The sequence below is a fragment of the Anneissia japonica genome, unplaced genomic scaffold, assembly GCF_011630105.1.
Source record: "Anneissia japonica isolate Jap-2015-1 unplaced genomic scaffold, ASM1163010v1 scaffold7516_len108262_cov196, whole genome shotgun sequence".
Taxonomy (NCBI): Eukaryota; Metazoa; Echinodermata; class Crinoidea; order Comatulida; family Comatulidae; genus Anneissia; species Anneissia japonica.
The window spans coordinates 32,573-60,028 of NW_022685652.1; the positions used below are offsets into that span (position 1 = coordinate 32,573).

At 35.5% G+C, this 27,456-nt stretch overlaps 3 protein-coding genes across 3 annotated transcripts; 2 read left to right on the forward strand and 1 right to left on the reverse strand.

Moving 5' to 3' along the window:
* The first annotated feature begins 475 nt into the window (after positions 1–475).
* Positions 476–3,766, forward strand: LOC117111871 (DNA-directed RNA polymerases I, II, and III subunit RPABC5). The gene is made up of 3 exons (XM_033254886.1): positions 476–561; positions 2,431–2,547; positions 3,305–3,766. The coding sequence occupies exons 1-3, from the start codon at positions 491–493 to the stop codon at positions 3,411–3,413; spliced, it is 297 nt and encodes a 98-aa protein (XP_033110777.1). The 5' UTR covers positions 476–490; the 3' UTR covers positions 3,414–3,766.
* Positions 3,767–4,523: 757 nt separating this feature from the next.
* LOC117111860 (nuclear transcription factor Y subunit alpha-like) lies at positions 4,524–16,745 on the reverse strand. The gene is made up of 9 exons (XM_033254875.1): positions 16,610–16,745; positions 15,083–15,225; positions 13,256–13,408; positions 11,901–12,008; positions 11,161–11,251; positions 10,458–10,570; positions 9,574–9,747; positions 8,335–8,442; positions 4,524–7,664 (listed from the first exon to the last, which is right to left on the reverse strand). The coding sequence occupies exons 2-9, from the start codon at positions 15,200–15,202 to the stop codon at positions 7,548–7,550; spliced, it is 984 nt and encodes a 327-aa protein (XP_033110766.1). The 5' UTR covers positions 15,203–15,225; positions 16,610–16,745; the 3' UTR covers positions 4,524–7,547.
* Positions 16,746–16,747: 2 nt separating this feature from the next.
* LOC117111851 (secretion-regulating guanine nucleotide exchange factor-like) lies at positions 16,748–26,656 on the forward strand. Its single transcript, XM_033254863.1, has 10 exons — positions 16,748–16,874; positions 17,785–17,917; positions 18,608–18,757; positions 19,215–19,306; positions 19,856–20,018; positions 20,935–21,000; positions 21,931–22,107; positions 23,846–23,991; positions 24,782–24,818; positions 25,911–26,656. Exons 1-10 carry the CDS (start codon positions 16,818–16,820, stop codon positions 26,075–26,077), a joined length of 1,188 nt encoding a protein of 395 aa, XP_033110754.1. The 5' UTR covers positions 16,748–16,817; the 3' UTR covers positions 26,078–26,656.
* Positions 26,657–27,456: the final 800 nt, after the last annotated feature.

Here is a 27,456-nt window from a genome sequence, read left to right on the forward strand (position 1 = left end):
GGAAGAAAGAGAATATAGCAGAAAGATATTTTGTTAGTGGAAAGATAGCAAAACAATAATATTTAGGCCTATGATAAACCGATTCACGAACTAAAATATATAGGGCCTAGGCATATTAAATTTTTCGTTTTCGCAACTCCTTCGGTGCTCCATATATTTGTTCGAAATATACCGCGACCGAAACGAAGCGCGACCGAAACAAAGCGCGACCGAAACGAAGCGCGACCGAAATGATCGGCTACCATCTTAATTAGTTTGATAGTATGATAGGCCTAGCTTCTAGGTTGCTAAGGTAATTTTACGCTTACCTAAATACTCTTCAGCGGAAAGAACAAATCTATCTGTAGAATTCGACGCCATTAGGCGGCCAAACCAATGATCCTTTTAACAAGAAATCCAGCAGTACAAGTTAGGGCCGCTAGCCGCTAGCATAAAAAATTAAGAGACATGGCAACATGAAGTCTGCTGCCCTCACTATATTTTGCACGAAATGTTTGTTTGTTGTGAAAAAGTTCCAACACCAGCAGTTTTGTTTTCGAGTCGAGCATGTCAAAAGAAGCGGTATGATTACTTAGCCTTTTACTCATCATTAAATGAAAGGGCTAGTTAGCTTAACTGTTAACTACAACTTCACAAAATTTAGGGTTACAAATGCTTGTAATATCGTGGTCAAATAGACGCGACTGTGGCTCAATTTCGAAAGTTGTGTCTAGGCCTAGCCCCTAGGCCAGGCGACGACTAGCTAGGCCTAGGCTAGGGAGGCCTACTTAATACTAATGCACTGTGACTGTGTCACTGTCTGCCGCGTGGTACTCCAGATCTAGGCCTAGCTTAGTTGGATGCGGATAGCTAGGCCTAGGACTAGCCCTTTTATAAGGGACGCGGGGAGGTTTGATATCTGCAACACCCTCACCAAAGAGGACGTATTTGTCCCACATTGGTGCTGTTTTTTTTACTCATCATCATAAGGAATTTAATATGGCAAACACTAGTCTATAAGTAGGAAAAGCTAGATTAAACAATTTTATTTTTAAAAGAACTTTTTTTTTTTTTAATTAGGTTTGTGCTGCCAGGAAATACTATATTTCGTGTCATGATGATGAGGTTATCGTACATACCTTGTAATTTCATGTAAATCTATGCGTTTTTTTATTTGGAATATACAGTATTGCACGGTTTCTAGAATCCTACATGTCATGTTCATTCATGCATGGTGGTTGTGGTGTGTGAAAATTGATGATGTCATGATTCAGATCATGATTCAAATTAAAATGGCACAGCTACAGAACAATGCAATAGATACTTGCCTATATAACTTTGGGCCAGTATTAAAGCTTAAGAATGTATCCGTATTATTACAGTATTCATTGCAGATTGGTGACGTGTCTTCCTTTGATGACAGTTATTTACACTAAAGGTGATAAATGTTTAACTATGGTAATGCAGCACAAACTGCAGACTAGAGATCTGTCAGAATTCACCCCAGGATTTAATTTTTTTTTTTTTTTGCATATGGTATAGTTGACCTACTAGAATTACATTTTTCTGTTCACTGAATACAGACCATGTACGATATTATGCACTATATAAAATAAGTTTCCATTACCATTACATAGATGCCAAGTCAGACCAATTTGCGGGCAGGACATTTTGTTTTAAAAACCCCTACCCTAGAAACCATGGGCATGCTGAAAAAAATCCAGAAAATTCCTTCCTTAGATGCTCGGAAAGAGAAATACATTCTTTAGGCTAGTATTTTTACATACAGTAGGTTAAGAATCCGCATTACTTTTTCATGAGAATGCATGTTTCTGCTGTCCACGAGCACGTGGTGGTTGGTAGTGTGTTCTGTGATCTTATCTGACGACACTGACAGTGCTTTGTAAAAGAACGACGTATTTAGTGTTGATGCCAGCTAGTTTTATCTAATCTCATCGAAAAACCAGTAAAAGAGATTTTCGAATATTTACCTTTAAACTATCAACATTTATATCGAGAAGGTTACTTAATATAGAAAACCAACAACCTCAACCAGGGTGTGGTGTGCCACCATTTATTTGTGTGCGAATGTGTAAGAACAAAACCATCTTATTTTAAGTACTGTAATTATATTTAGCGAGAGAGTAACAAAGTATACATTTTTATTATCGGCAAGCAATATTACATTTATGCGTGAGATTTTGGTCCTCAAGACTGACCGCAAATGCAGGAGTCTCACGCCGAATGTGTGAGCCTTGACGTGTATGCCATTACTGTTGCACTGTATAAAATTGTTTCCAAAATAGATGCATAATATTGAATTTTAATGTGATGAATTTCTGCAATTTATTAATATTAGCACACCCACCCTCAGTTTTCAATAGCTACATCCCTGTAAGAGGCACAATCTTTAAGGTCACATTGCATTTTCATTTTTTATCTTTAAAATAGGCTCCACAATAGTCAAAGAAAAATGATCATTCCAGTCCGATGTTTCACCTGTGGTAAGGTGGTGGGTAACAAATGGGAAGCTTATCTTGGACTTCTACAAGCTGAGTACTCTGAAGGGTAAGACCTTTGATTTTCTGCAACCTAAAAATGTATTGACACCGAATCAGAATTTTTGGATCGATCGGACAGCCTACCAAACTGATCAGAAAATCAAAACGGTGTGTAAGAGAGGGACACTGGCGTTCTGCGGTTTGTGTCCGATGTTAATGCAGCTTTAAAGCCAGGCTCCAGAGAAAAAAATTGTTTAGCTCTGATGAGGAGCTCTAGAAACATTCGGCCGATTGATTAATAGATTTTTTTTAGCTATATACTGCCTCTATTATACTGCCCTCACGAGGCTGATTTATAAATACTGTAGTTGATTGATAATTTTTTCTTTTTTTAGTTCTATTGCCTCTATTATACTGCCCTCATGAGGAGCTCTAGAAACACTTGGCTGATTGATTAATAGTTTATTTTAGCTCTTCTGCCTGCATGGGGCTGATTGATTAATAGTTGATTTATTAATATATCTTTTTTGGCTCTACTGCCTCTATTATACTGCCCTCATCGTAGCTTTCGAGAACTTGTTTGATATGTTATAGAACTAATTTTTATTAAAGGGGGGTATCTCATTGACCGCTTTCGAGTTTTTTTGTCAAATATGCTTTTTGTGTCTTTAGAAAAATCAGTTCTACAACATATCGAACAATTTTTTTCTTCTGCAACCAGGCTTTAAGAGCATTTTTTATGATGCTCTCAATACTGTATGTTCAGCAACACTTGTTAAAAATTGTGTTTTTTAAAAAAACATTTTTTTGTCTCCTTGTTTTAGTGATGCTTTAGATGCTTTGGGACTTAAACGCTACTGTTGCAGACGGATGCTACTTGCTCATGTAGATCTGATTGAAAAACTCCTGAACTATGCTCCACTTGAAAAATGATAGAATTTGCCGACTGTTTTGCTGTTAATAAGTTAATAGTGGCCACAGTTGGACAAGAGGATGCAATCTACCGGCTGTTTTTGAATGGATCCAATCATCCTATCACTGTATTTCAGTTAGGATGACAACTATTGTACTTCATAACTGCTACCGCCAGTATCATATTTATTATCCAAGAGAGAAGTTTTTATGTAAATAATAACAGACATATTGGTTGGTTTTCATTTTGTGTGTGTCTTCAAAATGTATTGATAATTGATTGTTTATCATTTTTATGCATTCCCAATAATAAAGAACAGGATTTTTTTTTGAATAAAATTTGTCATACATTGACATTTACTTGCATGTAAAAATCCTTATTCTAGCGTTTTGATTCATGTACAAATGACAATAACATACTCTACACATAATTAAAAAAAAAAACATCATATATTTAGAACTTTTTTTTAAAACTTACATGGATTGAAGATATAGCAGTTTTAATCCATTCATCCATATTTATACAAGCCCAAGCTACTGTATTACTACATCACAAACTATAGCTTTGATGATGAAAGCTGCCAAAGAACAATTTTTTACATAAATATTAACAATGTTAATGTTAAGAAACAATCATTTCCAAGAAAGCATGCCATATACAGTTAAACTTGCCTAAGTCAACTTCCTACAGTAAGTCGAATCATTTCTAAGTCGATCTTATTTTACATACCAAATTGTTGTTTTCCATTAATTAAAAATTTATAAGTCGAATTTTATCTAAGTCGGACAATATTTCAATGGCATTTTGGATTTGACTTAGGCAAGTTCAACTGTAACAACAAAAAGATTTCCAATGCCCTGTCCAGACTATCAAATTTTATTTTAAAAAAAAACAAAACCATTTGACGTGCCTAAATATGGTCATGATGACATCACAATGTATGACTATATACGGGCACACAACAGTTTTTATTTTGTCAAAGAAACATTAGAGCCTTGTTATACAAGGAACCTGTTTCTGCAACTACCATCAGTTTTTCTTGGTAAACAGTTCCATACTTTACTCTTATTTTTGAACATGATACTTTTACAAAGGAACAATTTCTACCTTACCAAGGAAACCACATCAAGTATTTGGGAAATGTTACTTTATTAGAATAAATACAATCCAATCAACACTAATGTGAGGTCTTGCCATAAAATGAGGTGAATCATTGACAAGATATTGGGATTATTTTCATGAAATTTTGAGCATGTCTGAAACAGTATGGTACTTGTATTTTATGGTTGTATAACAGTTTGGTCACTTGCTTTAAGACCAATTTCCTCAAAGGCAATACACTAAATTTAAATGTGTACTGTATTTTTTATCTACTTTGTATGAATGTCATTCAAAGACCAAATTGCACTCACAGCGTCCGATGGACGTTGGCCAATGTGATTCTATGGAGAACATGATGCAAGCGCAACAGAACGTTATTAATAATGATCCATTTAGACGGCGTCGTTAGCGCTCACAGAAAGCTGAATTGGATTCATAGACCAACGGTTATACAACTGTCATTCAACGCAGCTTCAACGATTAAATTACCCAAAGATTAACCACTCTGTTTTTTTTTTTCTTGAGCAGAAAGTCCAATGCGAAAAGATTGATTCGATAAATTTACAAAGATTAATGTACCAAGCCTATGCTAATACCTCACACATCTTTTAACAGAATGTATCCATGCGCAAAACCTAAAACATGCAAGCCCAAACGATGACACAATTGAGTAAAATTATCAAATAGGAGCGTTGCTTCATTCCGTTGCAAGACCTATACTGCATGTATTTCATACACCCACGACTAATACTTTTAACAGTAACATTTCATAATCTTTTAAAATTTATGTTTGTAGCTTCACAATGCATTTTCAGAAAAACTGCTAAAAATTGCAATTTATTTACACAATTTGTAGACAAAAATGTTCACGTAAAATGCATTCTGGTCGTTTTTAAATTTATTGTATCACAAATCCACTTAAGAATCTAGTTTGTATTTAAAGCTTTTTTAAATACGTAAGCCAGGCACTTGCCCAACACGATTCTATCAAGAACAAAATGCCATGACGTGTTCACAATGGATTGTTTTTAATGAAGATTTCTAGAATTTACAGGGAACGGAGTTGGAGTTGTCGGTTGTATGACGGTCATACAATGCAGCGAGTACCCAGAAACTTGTTTCCAAGTTATTTACAGTATATCAGAAACAATGTGGATTTGTGTACAGTACTTATAAAAAATGGTCTGAAAACATAATTTTAACAGAAAGCGAAATAGTTAAGTCACATCTGACTATTAACTATTCACTATTTTAGTTTTGTTGTTATCAACCTGTTAAATTAATCTATAAACCTGATGAATTTATTGAAGGAAAACTGATTATAGTTAAAATAAAAATGTAATTATATAGCGAGTAATGCATACAGAAAATGTGACCAGAACTAAGTAAGAAATAGGTTTTGCCGGTAAAACGTATATATACATATATATATCACCCCTCCCCCTCCCTGTTTTACATTCCCAACTAAGCAATTCACACAATTTTACATAGCAATTTCAAGGCTATTAATAGCAATACTGATACCTAGTTGACATCAACTTTTCTAGCAAATGAAAAATACAGATTCATCTGTATATATTGGTCACTTTAAAACGGTATGGACAAAATATACCATTGGCAGATCCATGGGATAAAAAAAGGGGCAAATTGCCCCACCCTTTGAAACAGAAGAAAACCTTTAACTAAATGTGAAGTTGTGTATATAAGAAATTACAATGGATAAGCACCATAAACCCCAAATATTAATGAGGGTCACCTTTCTCAAACCATTCCATCTCACCATAGATTCTCAAATGAAGCTTTCTGCCTGCCTCGATCACCTCCTAATACCAGACCTGCCAACCCTTGGGTCATGAAAATCTGGAGATTTTTTTAAGGATCACAAAAAAATCTGGAGGTTTCCAGAATTAACAAAGAGGATGCAAGATACCAAAAAAGTCACGTCACTACAAATCATTGGCGGTTGGTGGCGAATTAAAAACGGCTGCTTGTTTATTGCACCACGAAGCGAGCAGGCGGCGAATACATTCAATAATAACGATCAAATCAATCAAATTATGCATAAATCAGAGTATTTTTGGGGAGGGGGTGGCCTGTGAAATCGGGTGAAAATTACATTCGATCGGGATAACTGGAGATTTGTTTAAATATCAGACGACACCCAACAGGATCGGGTGAGTTGGCAGGTCTGTGAAACCATAAACATTAAAATTGTTCAGAAATATAATATAATGCAAAGCACAATGTATTTTTTCTACTATATAACATTAAGCAGATAATTATGTTTAATTACTGAATACAGTATTATGAAAGTGGTTTAGTTTTGAGCATTCATTTCTTCACTACAGCAGCACACCTTTGAGGTTAAACAATGTCAACTGCACTGGTAGGCAACAAGCAAGAGAGTAGCACTAAGTAGCACAACACAGCACTACTAAGTTTATACTGGTTTCCTTTCAGTTGACCATTACCTCCTTGCTTAGCAAGAGTGCTACAAAGTGCTCATCTTGCTTCCTGTTGGCATTATGCTACCTGCTTTGCAAGCAAGCGTAGTGCCACATTATTCTCATCTTGCTTCCAACGTAGCAAGAAAATATATTTTACCTTATATCATATCATATCGCAGCACTTACATTATGCAATACAGTTACCTGTAATAAATAGTTCTGGCTTGGTATAAGTGTACTAAGAATACAGGTTTTGATTGGTATAACCAGACATGGAGAAAAGATATATCCAAAGACTCAGGCTTGCCAAGTCTTCTATATGCTGGATTCTCCACTAAGCACAACTGTCAACCAGCAAGATCTTCCTTAGGATTTATCTGACGATCCATCAGACCTTGTGTGCACTGTATTAAATCGAACATTCCGGAGTGTCAATCAAACTTAGCTGACCAATCAGAACAGGGCCAGGAATATGCGCCTCTCCGCAAAAACGTGTTTGTCCCACAAACGCACATGCTTAGGTACGTTTATGCTATTGTTTTTGTGGACCTTAGCAACAACATCCAAGGGTGGGGTTTAGTGGAAAGGTCCATTAATCAAGCAACCTTAGTTACTGTGACCTATGGCTGAGACGGTCGACATATTCTGATGATCTGAAAGTCCTTGGTTTTCACCCATTGCTCCCGTACCTGCAAACATCTTATTAATATCGTAAGTGCCAACCTGAAATCACCAAAAAAAAAAAAAGGTAAAAATTAATCATCACAACCTCAGTAGAACTCATAAAATATGTTTACATGGCCGATTGCTATCAGGTAAGTAACACCGATGATCTCCAGTCATGCGTCCACACGATAAAACAAATAACCGGTTGTACCAGGGAGTCACATGATTAGAACTGACCTGAAAAAACATGTGCAATGCTGCTTATTTTGAAATCCTTCATCAAAAAAGCAAAAAATTGTATGTACTTGATAAAAATATTTTTCAAATAAGAGTAATTATATGTATGCTGTTTATGAACAGCAACAACTCACACAGGTCAAACAACAGCTAATTTGCATAAGCATCGTGACAATGACCTCTGTTAACACCGCTGCGATGCGGAGGTAACTCTATAGATTATCACAGTTACTGATCCGTTTTGCGGAGTTATTAACACCGTTTAAACGGCTACTTAACCCCTATATCAGATAAACGCGATCGTCACGATGATCTGCTGTGTAAACATGGCTACTGTGGTGTATTTAAGTGGGATACTTATAATAATAATGGTACCATATATCAGAAATGTTAACACCTACGTTATGTACGATAGCAAAACCTGATTTATTTAATTAAAATATATCCGTAAAATAAATTCATTGAATATAAGTAGGGAGCTATTACTGACCTCTTGCGGAATTGGTTCGCCTAGCTCGTTAACTCCTGCATTAAAACGCCCTCCATCTCCTCTAACACGGTTCATTGCATGGCGATGGCGGGATTCATGTAAATATTTCTAGTGGAAAATGAAATAGATATAGGGACTTAAATATGAAATAGTTTATAATGACAATAAAGGAATATTCTTTCTTTCACCAATTCTGCCATATGTAATTACTAAAGAAGGCAAAATAATTTTTTTTATACATTTTTCACAGATTCATTAATTCCTAATTCATAAGATAAAAGTAATGTTGATGTAGGAAATAACATATGACTTGCAGCATTACCATTGTGTATTTAGAGGTATTGAAATTGGAAGGGGAATGATTGGGAGTTGGGAGGCAAAGGTTTATCAATGATAAAGTGAGGGGTGCTACTGGCATAATAAGGTAGTAAGAGTTGATTTTTAACTGTTTTAGCTCAATTTTTTTTCTTGCTTCAATAATTTTTAATAGGGGAGGGCACATACCCCTAGATATGCCACTGAGCATTACTGATTTCAGTTGCTCAGAGGTATGGACAAACTCATTTAGCAACTTTCTTATTCACTAAGGGTCATTTCATAATTATATTCTGTCCAAACTGGCAGGGACTGGATGGACCAATATACTGAGGTAACCTCTAACTCTTCTAGAAAAGTTCTTTGAAGTGCATATGAGTTAGTTATGTTCACTGCGCCTACAGTTTACAAAACTATTATGATTGGGAAGTTGGTTATGTATTTATACTGCGCAAATTACTACGGTCTCTATGCATATTCAGATTCTTAATCTCGTTCAAACCACACCCTGACACACTCATGGCCAGCCATGCTCACATACCCCAGCTGGTCTGTATACTTTGATTGGATTTATTCGGTGTAAACACAAAGGACAGCTCACGAAAGAAGAAGACTTATTTCCAGTGCGGTCCTGGTGGTGATTGGGCAGTACACCAACAGAAAATCCCCTACTCTTTACCAAAGAGTGTACTGCAGTTTTTCACATGCACATGGGCCATAAATGCACACGAGACCAATGGCTTAAACGTCTCATCCGAAAGACGGTGCGCTGTAATTGTAACTTATATTTCAGCCCTCCAGCTGAAACACAAGGAGACAGCGATGGGAATAGAACCGGAGAACCTAGAGTTTTCCACGGTTCAGCGCACACAGCGGCTACCATCAGATTAGCCGACTGAGCTAAGCTGCTCTATAGTGGCTTACCCTTCGTTCTTTAGGTATTTTACCCTCAGCCTCGAGCTTAGCCCTTGCTTGTCTCCTTTTTAGAATACGGTGGTATTGCTTGGCATTCACATACAGCGGCTCCTCTTCTAATAGTTCCGCTCCTGGGAGAGGTATCCGCTGCATTGTGGCTACTCCGCTTGCTCCAGGTACCATCTTCAATAAATCAATCAAAATGTATATTGAATTACCATTTTCAACTCTAAAAACACTCGGCTGATTTATTAATAAATCTTTATTGTATGGGTGGATTTTAGGGCCAATACACTCTACTGCCTCTATTATACTGCCCTCAACGGAGCTTTTGAAATTACGAGAACTAAATTATGTTCGCTTCCAACAGCAAGTAACTCACCAACTGCAAAATGGGATGGACAATGGCTTATAAACCAAGGACATATATGTGTACAAGGATAGGAAGCTCGCTGATCTCGCACTGCATGCCTGATTGGGATCGTTGGTCTATTCAGCAAGCTTCCTATCCTGTACACAGGAGGCTTAGGGAGTTAGAGTTGTTTTAGTCATGCGTAAAGGTCCTGCAGTCACAGGAATCGAACCCAGGACCCTAGGATTAGAAGGCACCTAACTACCACTCAACTTCACTAGTATAATATTACATCTAGCAATTATATTCTATTTTATTATTTTTAATGAGAAGTTGAAAATTATATATAAAAATTACATTTTATTCATTTGTCTCCCCCCAATCAATTTCCAAATAATGTTGATAATACTACCTGTCTGAGCACAAAAAGAATTGCTTTTGATGTAATAAATAGCAAGCCAACTCTGAAGAAAATATGGATAACATTGAGACAAATACAGTACAGTACATTATTACATTAGATCAATGTCACTTGAATTACCATTACTACGCTTCCAGTGTTAGCACCGCCACTGTTGACTGGCACAGCAATAGCAGTGGGAGTCGTGTTATTGGTGGTTTGTGTGGTAGCTGGCTGCTGCACTTGGATCAAACCTTAGGATAACAAATAGAGTAACATTCAATATTCAGTTATTATTCCATTATTAAAATAAAATAAATAAAAATATAAATAAATATAAATAAAAAACCCAAAAAACTTGTAATGATTCTACAACTGTCAATTACTAATAACGATGTTGACAGCAGTAGTGACTGGAACTACTACAAAGACAACAAACAATAGACAGTGGCTACAGTTACACAGGTCTTAAACGAAATCCTAATTCTGGTTGGATGCTATTGTATGTATGGACTAGATTAAGAAAATTACATGCAATCAGAATTAGGAAATAGCCACTGCCTAAAAAAAAAATAGCAGCTTGACATTCTGTGGTATGGAAAGACAAACTGTAGCATGTGTGAGAAGAATTTCTTAGCTGTTTCTTGTTGACTGCCTTATACTACAGTTCGCTTTCCAATTCAAGATCACTATTGGGTCCCGGAAATGTGGGGTGGACTCAGGTTTTGGTCTTAAATGTAGGGTTGGCTTTGTGTTCAAAGATTGAAAATTGATTGTTGCTACTATTGAGAAAAAGTGTTCTCGAATTTGAGTTTATAATTATTATTACTAATTTGTCCATTACCTTGGCCTTGTTGTAAAGTTACGGCATTTTCTGAACCTGCCACTGGTTGCAGCATCACTGTTTGCCCATCTGATGTAACAAGTTGCTGAAGCTTGTAAAAAATAATGATAATACTGTTAATAATAATAATGATTTGCATTGTTTAAATGCTTCATACAGTCTCAAAGCAAGATTAGGCAACTTTTGATTTGCGTGACGACGTGACGCCAGAACGAATTCACTCATATGTGACCGTCCTACAATATCTGCACAACACAGATTCGGACAAATTGCGTCCCAGAATCCATGCGATGATAACTTTTAATTCTCGCATACACAGATGACTTCTTAGTGACGTCATTACGTTCCATGTCCTATTGTCGTCGTGCAAGCGAAAGCCCCCTATTAAAGCAACTGGAAAGAGCTCCTACTCAAGATTAAACATTTAAATTTCATCAAGACCAAATACAATCTCTGGTATATTCACATTTTACCAGAAATCCATTTCATAAGGTGCTGTGACAAAATTCTTTATGTTTGGTACCAATGAACTACGTGATGGCACATATAGTACAAAATAAAATACATACAAATTACTTATAAATAAAAAAAAATTCTCCTGGGTGGAGCAGTAGATGAATGTCAGTCTGAATCCCAACTTCTCGAGCCATTTGATTGTCAAGTTTAAAAAATATTTTTATGAAACACCATGTTGCTCTACTTGAGCAGATGAGAGACAGAGTACACTATACTCTACTTACAGGTGTGCCTTGCTGACCCTGAGGTTGCTGTATGTAAATTTGCTGAATTTGACCTGCTTGACCTCCGGCCACTGACTGCACCTGCATTTGTTGTGGAATTAGTTGAATCTGAAACATAAGCAATAACAGTGAATTACAGGTATTCCTCTTTGGCCCTAGTTGTTATTTGTTATGAGGTGGTCATTTATGACGTGTATGAAAATAATTTAGGAACAGTATACAAATAATGAATGTTTATGAGTGAAATGGGAAGAATATTTTCATGATTTGAAAGATTGACTGTTCCATTCGACGAGGTGGAGTCGAGTTGAATGGAACAGTCAATCTTTCAACTCATGAAAATATTCTTTTCATTGCATGAATAAAAAATATTTATTATTTGTTTTATAATAACACACCTAAAATTGATTCTTGTCATCTCATATGACTTTTTTTCTGAATGGAGATTCTTGTATTTTGATATTTTATGAAAAAATTTACCCTTTTACGAAATGGAACAGCCCAACGTCTTTTTAACTAATCAAAAGATTGCATGAGGTTTAAGTCATATTGTATCCTAGACGTGCAATGGGCAAAAACGGAAGGAAAGAAAATGCATGGATGGAAATAAATTTCCATGATGAATGACGAAATGGGGTAAATTACCAATGTCATGTAATACGAAATCCACCAATCAAATTTAGGTGTGTTATAATAGGTTATTATTTATGGTAACTGATACAGTTTGTGGAATACATGCATGATTAAGACAGAAGAACAATGTGCCCACACTATTAAATTGTCTTTGTATGCCCATATACAGTATAGTCATGATGTGCCTATATGTTCATGTGATGTCATCGATGATACTTAGGCATGTCGCATGTGCTTGTCAAACAGGGTTTTAGCCAGAAATACGAAATAGGCCGTCCAAAATGGAAACCAGTGGGCGTGGCACTGAACCTGATGGGTGCGCCACGCCCATATTTGGGAATCCCCACCGAATATTGGTAAGAAAACAATGTATATTCAATCAATAAATGTTTTTATCAAACATAAATATGATTTAGCTTTAGTTTAATGTAACATTTGATAGATTTGAAGAATATAAAGAATTTTGCTAAAGGTAGACCAGGCCCAATTAGACTAGGCCGAGCTGATTAGGATAAGCCATCGCAGTGAAAGTGGTCATCCTAAATTATTGCCAAAAGACGGCCGGACGGCTCGCTGACTAAGCATATGTTGTCAAATAACATTTGATAGTCTTGATGGGGCTTAAGAACGGCAATACTTGGTTCAACCATGACCCTCAGCCTCAATGACCAGAGAACCTATTACAGGTTGTAAGATAGTTCGACCAGTACATCTTAACCTACCTGCTGAACCTGACCCCCAGGACCAGCGACCTGTAAGGTCTGACCCACTTGTTGAATCTGTACAGCTTGCGCCTGATTGTTTCCTGGCATCTGCACTGTTATTGGCTGATCGCCCGCCACAATCTGATTACCGCTGACTTGTACAACCTGACCCTAAGCAAGAAAAGAAAGATTGTTACATGTAAATGTCACACCAGTGATAGTATTGATTGACCACTCTCGAAGAAAAATCATTTTTGTTTATTTAATAACAGCATAAAATTCCAATCAAAACCAATCCTAGACTTATAAGGTGCCAATTTGAGGGAGTGCTGAGCAAAAAAACAAACAAAAGGAACAAAGGTAGAAAAAAGTATACAAGGAGAAAAATTAGAAACAAGAACAGAAGGAAAAGACAAAAGGAAAACATCAAATGGTGCGGAAAAGGTGACTTTAAAATTTGTTCTCAATGACCTACATATCACTCCAACTTGGCCACTCGCTACGCAGCCTGTCGGTGTGCAGAGACCTCTGAAAACAACCACGCCCTTAAGTATATATCCTGCCTATTCACGCCCTTCACGAACCGCGAAGCAGAGTGATCTTCATTTTGTTCTAATTTGCTCAGCTCAAACAAACAAAATCACATGTGTGTACACAATTAGGCTCACTATTGAGCCCGCAATCAATTACACGATTAAAGACTGTCGTTTGTTTTGTTAAATGCCTTGTGGTGTTTTTACTTATTCAAAATTTTGGTGGCATTAATTATGACAGAGTACTACAGAGTTACGTCACGATGCCGTGTGATACCACTCCGTTGCTATCGTTGCAAAATGCATTCAACCGGGCGCCATTTTCTTTACTGACAAATCCCAATTTCTAACTTAGTTATTAAGATGTTGCATCTTACTTTTTCTTTGTAAATTTTAATTGATGATTAAATGTGTGTTCGATAACTAATATAATGCGAGCTTTTGTGTTTTTAGTACATTTTGATGGTAAACTAAATTAGATTTTAAAAATGCCTATTCCAGAAAGCCTATGAAGTCAATCAGGCGTAATGAATGGTAACCAACGTCTGTTGAGAACAGAGAGCGCAACCTGGCGTCGTTACGACACGACTATGGTACTCTATATTTTGTTGGTTTACATACTTTACTACAAAAATCCTTAAATTGATGAAATCCAGCCGAAAAATTACAGGAAATATATTATTTATCTGTCTGTTAATTGACTGGAAATTCTTCACTCAATATACAACCTAGGCAATTCAAAATTGGAATAGCATATTTCATTTTTTTGTTTTTTAGCTCATAACAGACATTGCTTGGTAAAAATAATCTCACATGAAGTGCAGTGTAAAAACAGGTTTGTAACTTAATTTGGCAGTAGGACCTAATTTCATGTTGCCTTGTTGTGACGATGACAATAAAGTTTATCTATCTTATCCTTAAATCAGTATACCAGTACACCAGGCTAATGTGCTAAACCAAAATATGTATCTATCATTGTAGAGCTTCAGGATTCTGTATAATTCAATATTTGAAATAAAGTGTGAATATATTATATTAAGCAATTAGTATAGCTGTGTATCATAAAATAGTTTAAATTATTATATAAAGGTTAGATAAATGCATAAAAACATTTCCAGCAGTGCTTTTTGAATTATTGGAGTGCTAAATGGTAATACTTTTTGCAACAACAGTATTAATAATTTCATGAGAAATGGATTGTTAATACTTAGTTTCTCTTTGATGTAAAAAATCAGGGCTTAATTTTGCAGAATGTATTGGCATTCTCGATTCTTCTCCACTGACTTTATTAATTTTAGTTATTGGGACTTACTTGTGCTGCCTGCTGAACCTGTTGAACAACCTGTACTTGTTGGCCTGACTGGTTGGCTTGTAAAGCCTGGATGTTCAGCTGATCTGTGCTGATGCTTTGGGCAACTGATGTTGTATCCATGATGAATTTGGAATACTTAACACCTGAAAACAAAAAAGAACAAGTTCAGTTCGCTCGTAATATCTAAAAGCTCCGATGAGGGCAGTATAATAAAGGCAGTACAACTAAGAAAGATTTACTAATCAATCAACTATTAATCAATCAACCGAGTGTTTCTAGTGTTTCTCATGAGGGCAGTATAATAGAGGGCAATAGAGCTAAACAAGATCTATTAATCAATTTTTTTAAAGACAAGTATTGAATGCAGATTTTGTACCTTGTTAAAAGGCCAGCAAATGAGAAATTGATCCATATAATCATAGCCACAAAAGACAAGTGATTCTATGTATCAAACAACACAAGTTAAAATAAATAATGTTATTATTGGAATACACATCATAAGAGTCATGAGATTTACTCTTATTAAATAAAGCTTCCTGGTTCCCCTCACCCCCAAAGAGGCCAAGGCCTTTGGTGCCGCTTCGCACTAAATTCTCCCGTTCTTTACAATCAAAATGTTGGTACGTATGACATGCTGTAAGTCTGATGGAGGCAAAAGTTGAGTATAATTATGAACTTTGGTATCATCCAATACAACTTTGCCTGCATAACAGAAAAGGGGGTGAGGCCAATCAATACCTGTATGTACTGTAACAAATGAGCACATGCCACAGAGAGTTCTTTATCGTATACATAGTAGTAAGGTCTTGCTTAACCTAGCCATTATGATTAATATCTTCATCATCTGCAAATCTTCGAGTAAAATTTGTACCAAAGTGTTTAGCAAAGACTTAATGTATGAGATAGCGGTGACTGTCCTGTATGTATTTGTTGTGTATGGTAGTGGTATATTACTGGAGAGCCTACAAATGAATTGGCCTAGGCCCATTTTATAAAAGCAAAAATAGCATACCATCATCACCCATGTAAATTTTTTCTATCATTTCTATTTCTATCTTTCTTCTCTATGCTGTAGCATTCAATTCAATGGCTAGCTAGGCCTGGGGTCTAGCAATCAAAATGGCTAGGCCTAGCCTATTTATATAATAGTGGTTTTGTTTGTCTTACATTAAAACTAGGCTAAACCTAGCGCCTAGTAAGTAGCAGTAATGTAAGTAAGTAGTACCCAGTCCCCAGGCCGGTCTCAGGTGTCTGTGTACCTTGGCTAGGCCTTGGGCCTGGCCTAAGCCTAGCATGTTGACTCACAGAAAACTCACTCCGTGAGCGTGAGGTTGTGTTGTGTTTGGCACATCGCATGGTTCGGGGAATTGACCGCGTTTCCAGCGCCATATTTGACAATGGATCATATCATTTATCTTGCCGTATACAAGCACAACGCCTTTAAAGAAAGCGATGGTCATTTTCTTGGCATTAGAATTACCACTTCACCTAAACCAAAAATATCCTTGTTTTCAAGTGAGTACTTACCAGTGGATTGTTGATGAATGAAACTTTCCTGATTGGTTACAAAAGACGAGACTTTGTCAATCGTACAACGAATAGGAATAACCCCAGGTCCAAGAGACAGCCTATGAAAGACGCTCTAGCGATTAACCAATGGTAGCTCTAATAACCCCTCGTGACCACCAATGGCGCATCACATTTTCCGGATATCAATTTACATAACTCTCACGAAATGTACACTGGGATAAAATCAAACATGGCTGCGCCCTCGCAAGGTTTGTTTTCCTGGGTAAGTGTTTATTGTTAAATGCCAAATATTTAGTTATATGCTGCAAAAACAAGTCTCGTGTGAGATTAAATAATTAGAATGAAAAAAGAAAAATTTAAGTTAGCAATCAAACACCAGGACAGAACACGATTAATTCACTGTAAGTAGGCTAGGCCTAGGTTAGGTTTAAATAGCCAAGTACCCTCGGCCATGAAGAAGGATTATGTTAAGTATAAAAGCCTTGTATGCATGTCAGTCAGACTAGGCGAGGGCTAGCTAAACTCAGGGGAGGTACGTTGCACATTTCGCCTCCCACTTGACTGGTTATTGCCAAGCGCTTACTTTCCTGTCATAAATTTCTTGTGTAAATAAATAATGATAAATCATGAATCACGAATAAATTTTCTAATCAATCATGGCAGGCTAACTAGGGTCTGGCCTAGGCCCTCCCTAGGCCTAGTTAGGTTAGGCTATAATATTAATAAAATAGGTCCATGGTTTGATGTATCGTACACTATAATAGATATGCATATTGCAGACCATCGTTTTTGTATTGCTTGTTGTGTCAGTCTGGTGGAGTGATGCATAAACCAAAGGCAAGGAACCCCACTGCAGCTATTAAAAATTACAAAATATTAAATTATAAGTATTACCATGTCCATGGTACAATTATTAGGATAATAATATTAAATAATAGATTTTGTATGAAATTTATCTTAATGTCTCATTTTTATTTGAATATATTAAATATACTTATTATATTTAATTTTATTTTCCCAAACTTGATTATAATTAAATATGTTAATTGATATTAATAGTAAAAAGCCATAATAATCTACCTGTATCTAAACTATTGTAACAATAATAATATGTAAATTTAGGCACATATGCATTTCAATTGTTTGCATTTTTATGTTTTTTTATATTTCAGGGTGCTAACAGCTATGGGCAGCTTGGCATTGGAAATACGACTGACAAGTTTATTCCACAACGGGTGGAATCATTTCCAAGTGAAGCGATTAAGTGTATAAAAGGAGGTGGTGGCCACAGCGTAGTAGTAGCAAGTAATACATAATGTTAATTATATTTCAACTCGGTTAAAAATGTACTGTCTCCCTAAAAATGGGAAGATAATCAAGAAAAAGACCTCACACATTAATATTTAATTTTGAATTATTTAATAATAGCATCTAAATGTAGTTAACCAACATTCTATTATGTACAAAAAAAAAATTTCATGAAATTTTGTTTGAAGTATATTAGTGTAAGTCACTTTTACTGTACATTTAAATGTTTGTATTATATTCTGGATTCACCAATTAATGTTCAGTTTCACTGTTTTAAGTGAAATCCAAATAAAAGTTGAAGTTGAAAATAGTGAATATTTTTTCTAATTAGTTTTCCTAATTATCATGGTTTCTATCCATGCAATTTGACTTGGGTTGTAACATTCCTAATTTATTTAGTAAACTTTATTTTTATTTCTCGTTTAACCTGGGTTAACAACTCAGGTGAAACCTGTTTTCCTTATGTTTCTTTAAATCACTTTAGATTAAGTTATTTATTTGATTGTGTGTGGAGAAATGCAATAAATAAACAATGAAACTTGGTTTAAAATTAAAATCTGCAGTAATTTGAAATGAATTCAAACTTTAAAAAAAAATTATATCACTTGTTTGCAACCATAGAGCTAATGATTTATTTATTTTTGTTTAATTAAATTTGTCATATAAGATATATATTCCTTCTTTCAGAGAGTGGTAATGTTTATGTCTGTGGATGGAACAGCAAGGGACAACTTGGTTTGGGTCATCGTGACAACCAATTGACTTTTCAAAAGATATCTGGTATTCCAGCAATAAGTGATGTATCATGCGGATGGGAGCACACTTTAGCTATTACAGGTGAGAACGTTGTCATGTCATTGTAAACACTTTAAGAGCAAAGTTTTAGAAAGAACTTATATATATACCCATACATACTACACACAACTTTTAGAAAAATAATTTGTGTATAATCTCTGTTGGATTCCAATTGTGTAGTTAAGTTTCTTATTTTCGTATACTTTCAACACCCAGACATTTTATGTATGTGTACTGCAACTGAGCAAATGTATCTTCTTGATTTAAATTTATTTGTATTTATTGGACATATCTTGCGTGGCAGCTCTTGCAGAACAAGTCTGAAGTTCTAGGCCCACTTAAAAATAAAAAAAACATAACATAATATAATATACATTTTTAAAACTATTACATTAAGAAAATACAATTTGGTATTGACTTCACGGAGCTGCTTGAAGATATATTGATAAAGTAAACTTTGTCTTTTCTATGTAGTGTGAACTTTGTCTTTTCTATGTAGAAAATGGAAAACTTTACTCTTGGGGTGGAAATAATTTCAGGCAATTAGGCCACAATCAAGAGAATTTGGTAGAAACACCTAAACAAGTACAGGTAAGTATGAATTGGCGTAACTACATCATGCTGAAATCACTAAAATTCTATCCAATTTATGCACTATATATTTTTGTGTTGAGTAAAAGTTGCCATTTGAAAAAGATACTCTACCTTGAAAAAAATTAAGACTTGTTTCATACCTTTGTTTGCAAGGCTGTCAGATGCTGGTAATGAAGCTACCAGTATAAGTAAAATTACTGAATGTTCGGCCTTTTAAAACTAGCTTCCATAAAATTGCTACATTGTCGTGTTTTTTTTTTTTTTTACTACAATCACATTCACTTTGTAGCCATCCCTGACGTAATTAGAAAAGCTCCTGATTCGTCTGATGGATTAATTTCAGCACGTGCTGGGAGCAGCACATCTCTAAGATGACAGTGGTTCCGCTTTTGCTGCTCCCTGGCTCTCCTGATTTTCTTTGTTTATGTATTTCTGATTTTTTGTATTGTTTTATATTAATTGTTTTGCCAGAATGAATAAAATAATATTTAAATAAATAAATAAATTTATCTTAATAAACAAAAAGTGTATTCTATATTTTTTTAGGCAATGGCCGATTATACCATAGTTGACATTGCTGCTGGGTTGAGGCATTCTGTAGCATTGACTAACACCGGGAAAGTGTGGGTGTGGGGGGCAGGCAGTAAGGGGCAGCTGGGTATTCTCATTCAAGGGAATATACCATCGTTGATTGTTGCCCCACAGCAAGGTAAGTGAATTCATGCGACAATAACAACTACTGGATATATTATTTAACTCGCATTCATTCGAACATTCAAGTTTTTGAATTTTCTGTGAGCGAGTCTGGTAGCTGAAATGAATTATACTTGTGTATCTCATCCCAAATCTGGTATCTGGTTACTTACTGCCCAACAACACCATCATAGGGGTTCACATAGTTGGGGTGTAGTCCTTATCCGAGAAGACTTTTTCCATCGCCAGCAACATAGCCGAGTGTGCTCGAACCCGTGCCAATATTATGGCTGTAGGTTACGCCACACTGCCTTATCCGTTTGGCCATTTGACTTGCCTAATGAATGAACTACTACCTACCAAATTTTTAATCTCCTTTCCAAAGAATCCCACCTCTTGATTGCTGTCGCCAAGATGCCATTTTGGCTAGTACTGTGTTGAAATAATTACAAATTATAAATGTAGAAATTCCTATTCATTATTCTTTAATTATACTTTGTTATTTCTTTTTTTTTCGTTTCTGGTTTTTTTTCTGTATTGTTAATTTGTTTAAGTGGACTATTCATACCAGAGTTTCTGAAAGGGCTACCCACTTGAAATATAGTTGAAACAAATAAATATATAAATACATATTCTTTATTAGATTGTAGTACTAATGATATGTATATTTTTTTTTTTTTTTTTGTCTTTTGTGGGTGTTTCCCACCTTTATTGTCATTCCAATGTGTATACACAATTCTTATTTATATACATGCACAGTATCTTACAAATTTGATATAGTACTCATGCTTATATACAAATAGAATGACTGATAAAATTAATTAGATCAATTCTATCAAGCATTTGATTTTAATCATTGCTTTCACTGGAATATATATATATGTAACATATAAATTTAAATTTATATGTATATTGTTTTTTAAAATATGCAGTACCCCTTCCGAATATAACCGTGAAGCAAGTAGCCTGCGGTTCCTTCCACAGCATTGCAGTAACTGGTAAGTGACTAGTACTGTATTATCCTTATGATAGAATGGGTATTGTTACTTGTCTCTGCTGGTTACATATTATTAGTATACTGGAAAACCTCGAATTGAAGCCCAATGGGCTTAAACTTGAGATGAAGCCCATCTCAACTTTGAAGCCCCCTCTTTAGTTTGCAAAAAAAGCCCATCTCGAATTGAAGCCCATGGGCTTCATTTCAAGATAGTATAGGCTTCTTTTTCGAGATTGTACAGTACATACCATACACTATACATGAATTTCAAAAAACAAAATATATTAAAAACATTTTATACTGCAGTTTAGGTGATTTATGCCAGTTAAATCCACTCCATGATACAGATTGATGTTACAGTGGCCTTATTTATTGTTTTATAGGATAAGTTGACAAAATTTCCAGAATTCATTTTGAAAAGAAACCCCCTCTTTACTTTAGCCTCGAAAAGAAGCCCATTTTTAAAAAAAGCCCATCTCGAAAAGAAACCCATCCAAAGTTCGCAATATAAAGAAGCCCAGGGCTTCAATTTGAAACTAAGATACCTTTTCAGAGTCTAGGTACTGTAGCTTATGCTGTCTTTTCAACAGCTTCATTCAGCGGATTGTAACTAAATAGTCCAAGAGCATTAGATTTTAAACTGGAAATTTCTCATAACAAGCTGAATTTTTCAGGATAGGTCCAGAATTATAAGTAGCATAACATACTTAACGTCCCCGAAAATCAGAAATGGTACTCTCAGACCTAAATCTGATTAGATTTTTTCTCCCATCTTTTTTATAATTTCAAAAATGTAGGGGGCCATGGCTGGCTTTACCCCACCCCCAACCCTTGAATGCGCCACTGCCTGTGATTGCAAAGCAAGCATCTTAACCACCAAACCAAAGCTCCACTCATTGATAACATGTAATGTTTACATTCTATTTGGCAGATGATGATAAATTAATGGTATGGGGGTGTAATAAAAGAGGTCAGTTAGGAGAACTGCCCTACGTCCCGGACACAGGTGAAGGCACAGAAAACATCTCTCAGCCAAAACAACTGCCTTCAATTGCCAAGAACATCACCAGAGTTATTTCAGGATGGAATCATTGTATCATTCAAACTTGTAAGTTGGCAGCAAGTGCTTAGCCAGCGAGCCTTCCGGCCGTCTTTTAGGCGGACAAAAATTATTTAGGATGGCCGCTTTTACTGTGACAGCTTGGACAGCTTGGCAGTTTGGCCTAACCTAGTCGGGCCTGGTCTCCTTTAGCAAATTCTTTATATTCTTCGAATCTATCAAATGTTGCATAAACTGAAGCATATTTTAATAACCTATATTAGTTGAATTTACGTTGTTTTCATACCGACATTTGATGCCGATTCCCAAAGAGGTATGACTAAACCATTGTCTACCTGGTAAAAATTTAACTTATAACATGCGTATGTCTTATTAAAAACATACTTATACCCCGCTGGAAAATGGAAGGTTCTAAATCGCCCACAGCGCATGCATGTGGCTCTGAAAATACAGTACTTGAGATTTGGTTCCCCGAGATGTCGTTCTTGTTCATAACTCCCTGGTTAAATTTAATTTATAAAATGCCGTAAAGCAGATTTGTTGTTAACATCACAAGTTAAATTTTAATAGTCAACAAAATACAGTAGTCCTACGCCTATACAACTCTCGATTCAGAAGAAATATAATAGAATTTACACTAGACTAGGGTGAGAGGTGATTCATATGAGAAAAAAAAAATATTAGTATTTATATGTGGCAAAATCAGGCCAAACCAGTCACTCGTATACAGAGTTTAACAGTAAAATAAGAGCTATAAAATGGTAAAAGATCCGACATTTCGTTATAAAGTTGGAGGAGTTTAAACATGCAGTTGTTTAAGGAACAATATTTGAGAAATCAGCCTTCAAAGTGTATGGAATTGGGTATGTCTCAGGTAGAAACCATCACCAAATCGTTAAAAATTGTTGTTTTACAATTGAAAATGGGGAATATAATAGCATAGCATGATGTATAGATAAAAAGGTTAGTTCAGTGCAGTAAAACAAAAAAATGTTGACATTCCGGCATGTTTTGGCCATTATAACAGGATTTGCGACGAGTAACTGGTTTGGCTTGTCTTTGCTACATATAATATTCTAGAAAGGAAAACTAAGGGAGAAAGCCCCAGAGTATGTGGTTAGATAACATATTATAACATGTTGAAGATAGGATATACATTATACTTAGTGTGGCCATTAAATGAAATTCCTTGGTACAAATGTTATTGCTCTTGATAATATGCATCATGGGTGAGGGACGTTACTCAACTGAAGTCCTAGCGACCCTCCCCTAGCCATACTACTGTATGCATCATGGGTGAGGAATGTCACCCAACTACGGTCTTAATGACCCTTGACCCTCATACACTTTCCCTAACTGAACTATGCATTATGGGGTAGGGACATTACTCCATGTACAGTAGGTCCAAATGACTTACATACCCCCTACTCATAAACTATGCATCACAGGGGTGAGGTTGTTGTTACTCCACTTTGGTCTTAATGAGACACATACCCCTAGACTTGCCACAAGTCTCTAATTTATGGATTTTTCGTAGTATTAGCGCATTTCAGAATGCGCCACCAGCGTCAGTTTATGTTGAGAAACTTTTTTGATGAGAAAAAGTATACTATGGAATACCATGCAAATAAGTAATATGGAACGCCATTTGTGCCAAAATCGATTTATTCTTAAGCATTTCAACTGATTAAGACAAAGATTAGGGACTGGAACCCAGTCTAACATACCCGATGCACTATGCGGTAAGGGTGTTTACTTCACTAAGGGATTTACTTTTTTTATGTAGGTGATGGCAGTTTGTTCAGTTGGGGGAGAGCTGATTACGGTCAATTAGGTCGCATTCCAGAAGTGCCAATGTTAGCATCACAGCCGTATGCAGAAGGGTGTTGTTATATACCGAAACCAGTTGAATTTGAAGAAAAAGCATCTCAGGTAGAAACATTTCAATAACTATATTATTTTTATTTCGATGTGAGTTTGTGTCAGGAAAATGTCATAGGAGTGATGTTTTGCCCTACCTGGTGTGTTATCATACCAAATACGTAGTACGTCCCCAAATACTTGCGAAAAAAAAATCGCAAGTGATTCGGGTGGGAATCGAACCCACGACTTCCAGATAACTAGCCTGTTGCTAGCGTGTGTTAATAATAACACAATTAATTTTTGCTTGGACTTGATTTACCATATATATGATTGTACAGAGGATGCTATCATTATATTAGGGAGATTTCACAATCTTACGAAAACAAAGAATACGTTATCATCATTATTCGTGTCTAGAACATTCTTCAATGTATGAGCTGATTATGATCCTTGATTCATACAAAAGACATGAATCGCCTACTCTGTGACAGAATGCTACAGTACAAAGGGTTGTCTAAAAATGTGATGACGTAATCTTATTAATTATTCGTCAGAATCAGAATCACTTTATTATCTCAAAAAGAAGAAATTGTTTGCTCGATCGATAAAACCTTTCTTTAAAATACATTAAAATACATTCATAATAAAAATACTGTACAATACAAAAGTACATCACAAATTCAAAACACCAGATATTAAAAACGTAAAAACACTAAAACATAAAAAATCGAACGCAAAATAGAAGCTTAAGCTTGTGAAAACTCCCTTATATGTTTGATTGTGTGTCAGTAAAAACAATATGATTTCCTACCACAGGATTTACGCATGATTTTTGCAATATATACTTTGCTTGTTTCAGATTGCTTGTGGCTCTGAGCATTGCTTGGCATTAACTGGTCAGTAATCATATAAATATTTTACATTACCAAAAAAAACCCAAAAAACGAAGTTCAATTGAATAATACATTGAATGCAGCATAATGATGTTTTTTTGGTCTCAAAGTCAAGTTGATGTATTTTCATCGAATTGGATCAAACTCATGTTGTTTATCTTATTATCCTGCATCAATTTAATTATTTTTAGGAACTTTTGTATTTTAACAATGTATAAAGATGGCAACCATTCCAACTTCCCGAGATGGAATTTGATATTCTGGGGCCGACTTTAATACAATACAACTTACACCAAATATTTAAAAAAAATTAAAACAACCAAAATTAATACAAGTTTTTTTAGAAATACATTATAAAATGAAGATGGAATATGCTTAAATTTAAGATTTTTTAAGTATCAGGATTTTTATAATAATTATAAGATTTACTTTAAAAAAAAGGCAGTTTGGCGCAGCGATTCTCATTCAGGGTGTGGAACTCGTTGAGGGTTCAAACCACTCGCTGACCATTCTTGGCCGGCCATGCTGAGTTACCCTAGCTTGCACTGTTGACAGGTTGTTTCAGCCCTAGGTGTATTTCATGGCTTATAAATTAATTAAATATAAATATTGTGTGGACACCTCTCATAACATTAGGCCTAATTAACTAAGATGTGAAAAAAAAAATTATTATATATTATATATTCTTATTTGTTTGAGTTTGGGAGTATAGATGGAGTTTTACTATTGAATATGTGAATGCTCTTTTTTATTAAAAATTCACCCATTATTCGCGCAATATATTTTTCAATTGGACAATAAACAAAGGTTATTAGGGGGCATAATGACATCAGATGCTTGACCTTTCAAATATTTTAGAATTTTCAAGTCACCTCTTTGTGCAATTACTTTAAAACTATGATTTTATCAATTCTTATTTATGCCATAAAACCATCCTATCACTAAGTAATCAATAAAAAATAGATGTTCTGTAAGTAGAAGCCTAGTTTTATTAGCATGTCATACGGTCTTTAAACTGCACGTTTGATCATATACATTTTTGATTATTATTATTAATATTTATTAACTAGTTTTTTCTGCTTGATACTTTAACAGTTAATATTCATTTATACGCATGGGGCTGGAATGAACATGGTACGTGTGGAGACGGTTCTACAACTAACGTTTACACTCCAAAACTGGTTCCTGACATCGAAGGCTGGAGGGCGGTTCTGATTGGTGCAGGATACGGCCATTGTTTTATTATGTGCGAACAAAAATGAATATTATAAATTGCAACTCGGAATATTTTAAATGTGAAAGTGGCTCTATCGTCATAATAGGTCTGAATTTATATATCTATGCTAGTTAAAAATGTAAACATCCCCTATATGGTTGTTGGAATACACTGTACATGTCTGCATATGAGCCACTTTTGTAATATTTTTGTAAACATTTTAGCTATAATTTATCGTTTATAAGATTTTTTAAAAGACCAGGGGTAGTATTAGCATTGTTTCATAATATGATAAAAAAAGGTGCATCGTAAATGATTTTTTTTATATGAAGCAATCAATGTTCTTCCAAAGCCAATAAAGGCGTCAGTTTTACCAATAAAAATAACTGACCAACAAGTAGAAATTGTGTGTTGGTCGAATAAAAAAAAAGCATTATTAGGCCCAGGTAGCATAGGCTGGCCTTCTTTGAAAAATGAACATCATTCCACTTTTTCAGTCCATGCCTAGGCTATGATTATATGTATTGTTGTTTAAAGCCACTGAACTCAACTTGAAAGAGGCAATACTTCACTTTGCACGTGCTATGCTGGCTTTATATGGACAAATTTACCAGTAAAAATGTTTTAATTCGGAGAACACTGAGCAATGGATGTGGATTTTTAATTGTGAATTGGTAGTGCATTCCAGAATGTGGGTGATCCAAATGAAATAAGCTCTTGCCAGTAGTTTCATTGTTAGTGTGAGTAAAGAATTCATATATAAAGGAATAAGACTTAAGAGAACAACTTTTAATATATTTAGGGAGAAGTAGAAAAAGGTTGAAAATTGGTTGACTTAGGTACAATTAGGTACAGTTTGAGGTAGCAGGGTAAAGGTAGTCCCATATTCATTAATGAACTTCATGGTACGAATGAGCTGTTAGGAACCCATTGTCCTAATCCTTGGCATTGTGTGGTAGGGTGAACAGTCTTTTCCACACCATCTTTTTAACTTCCCCTGTATATTTCAACCAGGTACCCAATTAAAGAGAGACAAACGTAGATGAAGTGCCTTTTCCAAGGACAAAAGCGAAGCAAGTGTCAGTAGCAGGGGTCCTAAGTCTCCCTGAAGTCGCAGAAACCTTCCAGAAATCGAGAGGGCCTCCTGCACGCAACAGAATCTCCTGCAAGAGAAAATAACCCATCTCCTGCAAATTCATATTTACATGTTTTACTACTTTATTATCAATTGTCTCATGGGAAGTCAGTGCCGATGGGTTTTCACCATGCGCAGCAAAATAAAATTAAATATGTTAAAGCTCACCTAATCAGACCTCCCGGAAGGGACTTCTCCAAACTTGTAGTAGGATTTAGTATAATTCCAGTGTTGACAATTAGCATGTAAATCTCATAAAAATAGGAGTTATGTATATTGACACAGGTATT

Excerpts from the sequence above, each read along its gene's own strand:
- LOC117111851 (XM_033254863.1), top strand. The coding sequence starts at position 16,818 with ATGTACACTGGGATAAAATCAAACATGGCTGCGCCCTCGCAAGGTTTG. Across the intron at positions 22,108-23,845 it reads TCATTGTATCATTCAAACTT|GTGATGGCAGTTTGTTCAGT; the intron begins GTAAGTTGGCAG and ends TTTTTTATGTAG. Across the intron at positions 24,819-25,910 it reads GCATTGCTTGGCATTAACTG|TTAATATTCATTTATACGCA; the intron begins GTCAGTAATCAT and ends ATACTTTAACAG.
- LOC117111871 (XM_033254886.1), top strand. The coding sequence starts at position 491 with ATGTTTGTTTGTTGTGAAAAAGTTCCAACACCAGCAGTTTTGTTTTCG. Across the intron at positions 562-2,430 it reads CGAGCATGTCAAAAGAAGCG|GCTCCACAATAGTCAAAGAA; the intron begins GTATGATTACTT and ends TCTTTAAAATAG. Across the intron at positions 2,548-3,304 it reads CAAGCTGAGTACTCTGAAGG|TGATGCTTTAGATGCTTTGG; the intron begins GTAAGACCTTTG and ends TCCTTGTTTTAG.
- LOC117111860 (XM_033254875.1), bottom strand. The coding sequence starts at position 15,202 with ATGGATACAACATCAGTTGCCCAAAGCATCAGCACAGATCAGCTGAAC. Across the intron at positions 11,252-11,900 it reads AGGGTCAGCAAGGCACACCT|CTTCAGCAACTTGTTACATC; the intron begins GTAAGTAGAGTA and ends ATTTTTTACAAG. Across the intron at positions 9,748-10,457 it reads ACACTGGAAGCGTAGTAATG|ATGGTACCTGGAGCAAGCGG; the intron begins GTAATTCAAGTG and ends GATTTATTGAAG.